This window comes from Nilaparvata lugens, chromosome 5 (genome assembly GCF_014356525.2).
Source record: "Nilaparvata lugens isolate BPH chromosome 5, ASM1435652v1, whole genome shotgun sequence".
NCBI classification, from domain to species: Eukaryota; Metazoa; Arthropoda; class Insecta; order Hemiptera; family Delphacidae; genus Nilaparvata; species Nilaparvata lugens.
Window position 1 is genome coordinate 24,283,932 of NC_052508.1, and position 10,068 is coordinate 24,293,999.

General features: G+C 34.1%; 1 protein-coding gene across 2 annotated transcripts in view; it reads left to right on the forward strand.

The window, feature by feature from the left end:
* LOC111055328 (U8 snoRNA-decapping enzyme) overlaps positions 1–2,182 on the forward strand; it is an 8,401-nt gene extending 6,219 nt beyond the window's left edge. For both annotated transcript variants that reach the window (XM_022342501.2, XM_022342503.2), the window contains exon 3: positions 1,693–2,182. In XM_022342501.2, coding sequence (XP_022198193.2) covers positions 1,693–1,962 — 270 coding nt within the window. In that variant the 3' untranslated portion in view covers positions 1,963–2,182. The remainder of the gene's footprint in view (positions 1–1,692) is intronic.
* The last annotated feature ends 7,886 nt before the right edge of the window (positions 2,183–10,068 follow it).

A 10,068-nucleotide genomic window follows, 5' to 3' on the forward strand; every position in this document is an offset into this window, starting at 1 on the left:
TCCTATCGACTCCTGGCCACCTTGAAAGTGAAGAATTTAGGATAGCTGAGAAATAATGAAAGATAAGCCCCATGCCCTTGAATGCTCAAGAGCGATGGGGCTTGAAATGAAGAAGAGTTTGACCAGATGTTCAGATATACAGACTGAAAAGAGAATGGCTCACAACTAAGTCAATAGAAAATAGCCAATCTAGTATCTAACAGCTCCAAAGCATGAATAAGAGAAGAAGGGTGAGGGGAGAAGAGCTTTGGAAATTAATTTGATTCAATTCTTCAAATCTAGGTCTCCATTCTGATTTGGATATCCAGGCGCACCGCGTGGAGGCTCTTCCAGCTTCATTAAAATGATGTTAAGGATGTTGTGTTGGATAAAATTGATGCATTGGAAGCGAACTTTTGAGGAACGTAATCATTCCAGTGATTGAGTTATTGGCGAATTTAGTACTACTGACTCATAACGACCTGCTGCACATGTTGGTCTTGTAGCTTACCTCCAGTCCTCAGCATTGTGTGATTGATGTTTAAATTTCCTGTTCCCAACTCCTTCCATGGAATGCCAAACAAGCACTTCAACATCCAGCACCCTGTCATCATACAAAAATACTCTGATTTATTCATTAATTGCGGGTGATGCCAACATCAGCTTTTTGCTTGTACGTGGGTAAGTGTGTTGGTCAATATTGATGAGATGATCAAACATTTATTCCATCGGCGGAATTTGAACCTACGAACCAGGTGGTTCTATCAGATCGAAATTTTTATTGTAACGCTCCTTACCACTAGACCAACTTGGCCGGCAAATTGAAACACTAGAGCTGAATGAAAAAGCAGACGCTAGCCCAAAACCAAAATCTTTTCTGTATCATCAATTTCATCTGCACTCATGGATCTTTCCTAAAGGTACACACATATCTTCACAAACTGAAGGTGCAGCCTGATAGGACCAACTCTCACCTCCAGAAACAAAGCATGGTTTGGTGTATGACGGGAGACAAAAGATCTTCTAGTGAAAGAACTGCTGTATACCCTCAACCACGGTATATAGAAGAAGACGGTAGGTGTCAATGCGCATGCTTGAGCTAAATTTCCGGTGCAGCTGACGTCATTTTACATCCAATCATCTGTTTTTAACAAATAAGTTTCATAAATTGCCAATAGGTGTTAAAAACCTCGGTTGGTGGCGATGACGCAATCTAGCTGGCTGGCCACTGCGCACACATTCCATGACCCCTACCGTTTCATCTAAATACCATGCTCTTAACCACATCATAGTGCTGCATACGAAATTATTGATCCTCCTACAGCATCAAAGATTTGTAACTTGTATCTGAGAGGAATTATCAAAAAGGAAATTATTGAAAATATTTGAAGCCATTTTTAATGAGAGTGAAACTGTTCAAGCCTCCCATCATTTCTGGAAATAATTATTTTCATTTAGGCTTTCCATTCTATATTGTATCAAGTTAATTAGCAACGCCTATTGAGCATGATAAGTATTCAATTACATTGAATTCTTCAATTCAATGAGTACTGAATAGATAGAAATATTTGACAAAATCATATTATTAAAATCATTTATGAAGAGATTCACATAACTTGGAAATAGTAGCTGGACCTGAATGTGAACTGCTAAACTAATTTGGTACAGCTTACAATATTTCGCAATTAAGACAGAGTCCTCCTTTTGTTGAAGGTTTTGGGTTTGGTGAGAGTACCCCTCTACACGATGCGAGATGGCTTCAGAGGGTTTCCTGCGTTTCTCACTCATGCGTTCATTGGCAGTGCAAGAGAGCAGCTGCTTCACACCTTGCAGCATTTGAAGATAATGACACCTCAGGAAATTTCCAATGCACTTTCAGCTAAGCCAACAAAAGCTGAAGATCAAATAGCATCACTATTTTGTAAATTTAACAAGCAGATTTTAATTACAAGTATCCTCGTTTTTTATCAAAATAATCGATGAAATCGATAAGATAATGTAAGACCAAATTCAACTGATGGCATCAAGAGAAATTATTATTGTAAATTCCAATGTAGGTAATTCTTTACTTCAACCTTCTATTAATATAGAACAGGGCTTCTCTCGTGTAAGCTCCAACTTAATGAATAATTATTAGGACTATTCTGTCCTAGCATTCAATAGGAACTTAAATAAAAACTATTCTTATCATAGGAGAAAAAAATTGGTGTTTTAATTGGATTTTGGAAACCCAATAATGGCATTCCTTCAAGACGAGGAGTTGACCATTTTGAGCTTCATAGATTTGAATTAATAAAAAATTAGATTATTTGAGAAGTAAGCATCTACTAGCCTATACAGTAGAATCAGAGGTAGAACTGTTTATTGGGGAACATACTGTACCGAACTGAACAGTAGACTGGGGATTCCAGATGACAGTGTCACGAAATAATTGTAGGTTGCTGCCCATTTGACTAGTAGCGAAATAATGCCTCAAAATAAAGGCTCATATGAGTAGAGTGGCTGTCATTTAAGCTGTATTTGCACATAATAGTGACAATGAAAATATAATTACCATAAGTTGTAATGGGATTATGTAACACTCGCTCGGCCGGGCTAGATGGGAATAGTCCAATTAGAACGTTTAGGAGTTATATTTTCACTGTCACTGTTGTGTGCAAATACAGCTTTGTTCTCTGCTTCACTGAGCTGAGCGATCTCCCACGCGGTGAATTCCTCCATTAACTTGGCAATTTTTTGAAAATTAGGACCGCTTCCCATCCGAATTATCGAAATTACTTTAAAGCCGCGTGCGATATACGCGCCTCCAACCCGCTCCGCCCTCGTTCCGCCCCCGCTCTGCAGTCGCACCGATCATGAACGTTACGGGAGATGTTAGCACAGATAGACAGAATGGAAAATTGTAATCAACCCTATCTAACCAATGCTTTTACATGACGCAAATATTAACACTTCACGTGACCTTGGAAGTTCCAATCCTGGTCTTTAGAAGCACACACAATATAACTTAATAAAAGGGATGCTTGATAAACATACCTAGTGCTAGAGAACGGGAAACCAGAAATGACAAGAGAGACAACGAAATAGAGAGAATATATCAAATATATTGTCACCTCTTACAGTTAAATCCAACAGTTAATAGAACAGAATGAAGTTACATCATGGAACCGAAAAAATAATCACTTAATTTAGAAAGTTATCTCCGATTATAGCTAATTCGATAGTATCCTACTCTATCTGCTTTACATTGAAAACGTTTTAGATTGAATCATGAGAAGCTTTAAGGACTTTAATTTCAGAAAGAAGAATTGGAAGATATCATAGATATTTCTCAGAATTTAATCATAAATAACAATACATCTTTTAAAAGAAAGATCAACATAAAATTCATAAATTCTTAGAACATTAGAACACACTTAGAAACTTTTAAAGCACTACCAAAACATTATAAAATATTAATCATATCCATTCTGTATCTTTATACTTATTATGAAACAGCAAAGACAAATATTCCTAAAAAATCACATCACGGAATTCTCCCTTGGAAAACTATTCAAAATTATGTGATATCAAAACAAATTTAGAAAAGCTAGGGTCCTTGAAACTTCTATTCGATCCTTTACAACTTTAAGACCAAAATTATTTTAAAACATTAATTTATCAATAAGGGACCTTTGAACATTTCATATACTAATTCAACTTCCAGTAGTTTAGTAGATTATAAAATATAAATTTTAAGAAAACTGAAATTCCCAGCTGGATCCTTACAGAGAAAATATGGCCTCACATTTCAATGTAAAGATACAACCGAAAATCTACTATTCAAACGAAATAAAAAAAATGTAATCTATTAATTCCAAATCAGTTACGATTTAACAAGAAGAGTCTAATTCCGCACGTTTTAATGGTTCACGTTTTACACCCCTCCCTTTTTGAAAGTCTATAGTCACTAAAACCCATTCTGTCACATCCGGAGTTCCTGGGACATTTGTTTAATTTGTAAAAAGTTGTTACCTCAAAGCTGTTTCTTCAATTTGAATCTAGGCTCGGTGATCGAGCTCTACACGTCCAGATGGACAGGAGACAGCATACCCCAAGCTTCTAGGACTGCCATCGATTCAGAGGCATCTCAGCGGCTTAAAGACACACGTTCACGAGACATTCATGAACCCGTAAATTGATGGACTCGTACATTGATGGACCCATACTTCGATGGACCCGAACTTTGATGTACCCGTACTTTGACCGCTGTTAGAATAAAAAAATAAACTAGGATAATACAAATTAACTCAACTTCAGTTATATCATAAAGTCAACCTACTTTAGGTTATATAAAACTCAAATCAATACTTATTACTTTAAAACACAAATAGACATTACCTACTTCAATATCTTGATTTAATAGAAAATAATTATTTGTAATTAGGGTCATGCTCTTTATACAAGAGATGGGTACATAGCATTCCATAATACAATACTTTAATTCACTAGTATATGGAATAAACTTCATTATAAGATCTTTCGAGTTTAGTAGTTATTTTGTTCAGTCTACTCTCTTACATAAATTACATATATAGTGTAATTTTAAAAAATAAATTACATGATAGGTGTTTCCTTAAGAATCAAGAAAGCTTTCATAGAATCAGCGAAACAAATAAAATCTATATCACAAAATACGGTCATTTAAATTTAGGTTAATAATAGCTTCCTCTTCAAAATAATTTAAGATAAAAAAAAAATTTCAATTCCTTCTAATGGGTACTCTAAATTTCTACAAAACATATACCGTTCATTTTCTTCCAACATTTATCAGTTTGAATATAAAAATACCACCTTCCATTACACAAGAGAATCAAAAGGACTATTCTCAATTATTATACTTCAATTACATTACAATAAATACTTTGATGGAAGCTTTCATCGATAATAATTTCCTTAATTATATTATAAATCTATGACGTACCTTTAGTAGCGGTTATATGAGGAAAATCTCCATTGTGAGGTGACAATTTGATATCCTCTCTTCTTAAAGCATTTACTGAGGCAAAAAAAAACTAAAAATGCTACTGGAACAGATATGGTTCCACAGCCAAATGCTACCAAGCCTAAAGCTGGCAAAAAAGCCATTATTAACACTAAATACTGTGACTACATTTTGTACTGCTTACAACAGAGGACAGACGCTGAGTGAATGCACTTCGCTTCTGTCGTCTTGCTGTAAACGGCCTCACTAGATGGGAACCTAACCAACGTTAACTGTGATTGACAGTTACTATTTTCTAGAAAAATTTCCGCCAATAGAAAGGAATGGTACAACTACAATTCAATATACATTCTCCCACCAAGTGACAGCTATTTTCCAAATTCCTAACCAAATAAGGCATGATTGATAATCAATCAGACACAAATTCCTTGCCTTATAAGGTCATGAACCAGACCAATGCTCCAGGAAAACCGTTGATTTTCTTAGTACCATAACTTCTATGCATACACTGTCACGTGGTATTTTAGCACCACAAAATATTTTTGAAATGAACTATTGAACTTTAATAGAATTATAAAATGGAAAAGAAAGAGAACCTAGTCAAAGAACCACTCAAGTAAAATTGAAGTTGTTAGTGATAAAAGAATAATCCTATTATCTAAAATGATAAGAAAAAAAACATGTATAATTGTTATCCAACAATAATGAGGATCCCTGGCAGAATTAAAATTATAAAGCGGCTTATTTATTATTGGCAGATCATAAAAAATAAAAGTTTGCATGTACATTTGAGGTTAGAATTATTTGTTTACACTTTTAAATGAATCAATCAATCTAGAATAAATCGATAGTTATTTGAATCAATACCTAACAAATCAGCTGATTGTTCGATCAACCAGTACAAGTTGAATTATAAAGTTTACTCACAAAAGATGTATTATATATACTGAGGAAGTTTATGTAAATAAATAGGGACAACTATTATTGCTGCATAAATATTTATTACAATAAAAAAGTACAAAAATCAAGAGTATACAAAACTCGTATAAAAAATTAAATATATGTTACATGATAGCATCGTATATCGCGATTTATTTATCAGAATAGTTTAAGACAATCACTCCATATATATATAAAAACTTTTATTTATTTTTCTATTATAAAGTTGAAGAAACCCTGAATCTGAAGCAACCAATTGTATTGAGTTTGTTAAATTAAAAGCCAATCAGAAAGAAGCTTACAAATCGTTCAAGGAAGAGATAAAATTTTTCTGAAAACCATTTTCTTCTGCTTGTGATCTCGTTCTGAAAGGATGCACATGGAAATTAGGGTTCTTTCTTCCTTTAAATTTTAAAAATTATCAAGCCAATCCCTTTTTTAAATGTGAACTATTTGTAATTAATGTTTATTATCTGTGAACTCAGTGTTGTTGAAGAGTTCGTAATTGTAATCAATTCCCATAAATATATCTGTAATATGGAAAGAAAACTATAAGAAATCTGGACCACGCGCGAGCCCAGCCGAGACGAAAAGGACCTGCATAATTAATTATTGGAAATAATTAATTCATTCTACGAGACCGTCAAGAACATCATTAATGTGAGTGTTAGATCAAACGAGCTCGTTTTATAAAGGCCTTTTTATTAGAGTGGGGAATTAGTCAAAGCGCTATATAAATTAATTTAAGTCAAGGAAATTCAACGTGTTGAGTATTATCATATAGTTTACAAAACGTTTTATGAATTTATTTGATATATGTAGGAAGCTTACTTCCATGCACGGCACGGACTCATTAAAAACCCTGAGATTATTTTAAATATATTAATAATTATTATTTGCTAATTGATCAAAGCATGTCCTATTAAATCTGCAGACCGAACAGGTTTTAAATTGTAGAATTCGGAATTGACTTGAAGTCCATGTATTAGTATTAAATACAAATTTGAATAAAAACTATTCTTATCATAGGAGAAAATAATTGGTGTTTTAATTGGATTTTGGAAACCCAATATTAATGGTATTCCTTCAAGACGAGGAGTTGACCATTTTGAGCTTCATAGATTTGAATTAATAAAAAATTAGATTATGTGAGAAGTATGGGATTTGGTAATAGTAAAAATGCAAAATAAAAAAATTTATGCAAATTCTATTTATCCTTTTTATATTTCCCTAAGAAAAAACAAATTGGAAGTTAATTGCGTCCAACTTACTATTACACCATTATTTTTAATATTGTAGCTCATTCCATACAACTAGCAGTACTTTTTAACGTTAAGGACTTCAAGTTGTCATACTATAGGTACGGATTATGTTTCAAGACAACCTGTTGCTTCAAATGGAATAATTGAGATGGCAAGTGGACTAGCCTATACAGTAGAATCAGAGGTAGAACTGTTTATTGGGGAACAGTACTGTATACAGAACTGAACAGTAGACTGGGGATTCCAGATGACAGTGTCACGAAATAATTGTAGGTTGGCTGCCCATTTGACTAGTAGCGAAATAATGCCTCATATGATAGAGTGGCTGTCATTTAAGCTGTATTTGCACATAATAGTGACAGTGAAAATATAATTAACATGAGTTGTAATGGGATTATGTACAATCGCTCGACCGGGCTGGATGGGAATAGTCCAATTAGAACGTAAAGGAGTTATATTTTCACTGTCACTGTTGTGTGCAAATACAGCTTTGGTCTCTGCTTCACTGAGCTGAGCGATCTCCCACGCGGTGAATTCCTCCATTAACTTGGCAATTTGTTGAAAATTGGGACCGCTTCCCATCCGAATTATCGAAATTACTTTAAAGCTACTTTATACGCGCCTCCAACCATCTCCGCACCAACCTCCCTCCAACCAACCCGCTCCGCCCCCGCTCTGCACTCGCACCGATCATGAACGTTACGGGAGATGTTAGCTCTTCTCGAGTTCCACTCTTGCTCCCCGGTCGATCATCAATCGCTCTGCTCGAGTGACGTTCGGTTGCGGAGCAGAGCGAAAGTCTGTACGCACCTTAAGATATTGTTGATTCAAACACTCAATGAGACAGAACTTGAAATTCATCATTGTATAAATTTACTATCAATAGATTGACAATCAGTTGGATATCAAGTTTATTGTGAAGAGATTTAGTTATTCATTGTTATTGTTCTAAAAGCAATTAAATAAGATTAAAGTCATAATAATTTCTATTTAAGCTGGTCAATTGGACACAAACTTCCTACTATAGACAGTGATAATCATTAACTCCCTCATTTTGGTTCTAGAGCCAAATTACAATTTTTATTAAAACTAATTTTGGCCTTATTTATAATTAAAAAATAGGTCTACATGGGTCCCCAGAATGGAATGAAGAAATATGAAGTTTCACATTTCATATACCGTATTGACTACAATCAGAGTGACGTTCAACTGTCAGCTTCCCTTAAGCGGCCCATAGACGAACAACTTGGTTGGCCACTGTTTCCCACAGACGGTCAACCTGCTTTTGCCAACTTCATTTCCCGATCAGCTCTGCTACTGTAGCGTTTACAGAAAATAACGATCTCTTATCTTTCATTGAACTATACTAACTGTGTGACGAACCTGGTTGTGAATAAATAAGGCTTTTATATAATATAACCTGGTTATGAACTAGTAGTTCTGTGAACAGTAGAGCTCACGCAGTTTTCTCATCCACAAGTATCTGATGTCACCTCTTCTAGTTGAATCATAATTTACTCTTAAAAACTGTTATTTGTTTTCTCCTAGATCAAAAACTCACTGATGTTAATAAACTCAGTTCACGTTTGAATTTGTATCACATATGATGATTTATCCAGTTTCATGATAATCTTTCCATCTGATAAAAATATTTCTCAACTATTTCAGAATTAATTTTTTTTAATCAAGAATATTATAATTTCTTTGACATTATTCAGATAATTTTATAATTTTTACTTTCCTTGTCCTATTACCATAGGTAAGGAAAGTATTGCTTTCCAAAAAAATTAAGATACCCTAATTTAATGTTTTCTATACGTTTCAAGTTCCCCTGAGTCCAACAATAGGATCCGACAATAAGATATTCAATAAAATTCAATTAAAAATGGCGGATAATTGCTAAAAAACCATGTTTTTCACGGTTTTCTCCAAAACGGCTCTAACGATTTTCTTCAAATTTATACCCTAGATAGCTATTTAAAAGCCCTACATGAGTCTCATTTCTGGGAAAATTGCAGGAGCTCCTTAATATTCTTCAGAAAAATGAATTTTGTTAAATTTCTATCACGATTTTCTCAAAAATAACTTGACATATTTTTTTCAAATTAATACCCTGTATAGTTATTCATCAGCTCTATTAACTGGCATGAGTCTCCTTCCTGAGAAACTAACAGGGGGTCCACCCAATCCTTGATAAATTGACTTTGTAGCCTCCTCCTTGTGCGTGAGGTAGGTAGGTAGAGCAGTTTATTCAAAAGAACACATAGTCACATAGTCGATGTTTTATTTGTAGAACAGCCTCCAATCGGCATTATCTTATTCCCCTAAATTATTAAGAATGAGGCTTACAGTTCAATGAGCAAGGAAAGTTGTGAGTGTACCACACCAGATTTTTTATTTCATTTTCAATCACCAACTAAATTTGTTTTTCAAACGAGAGAATATTGATACTGATGGGCAGGCATCATAAACTTTTCATAGTTTTTGACGTGTTCCTATGTGTTATGATTGTAATGTTTGTAATTGTTTTATTGTATTCTCATTATTGACATGTCATGGCTTGATAAATATTGTATTTATGCAAACAAATGTGACGAATAAAGATCTTATCTTAAAAAAATATTAAAACCCTATTTTATAGAAATAGACACGGCCAGACATCTGTGTAATGCATGCAATGAATAATCCACTTGTCAGCTGATTGATTATGAATAATTCTACAGTCTGATTGGTCCTATCTTCATCGTAATAAACCCTCTGGTAGATGATATAATTATATAGTAATATCAGAGTATGGAGGAATTCCTTTTCTTTTCATGTTATCCTGAAAATGCAAAATTTAAAAAAACCTTGTATAATATACATCGACGCGTAGTTGAAAAAGGAATATTCCTACCAAATCTC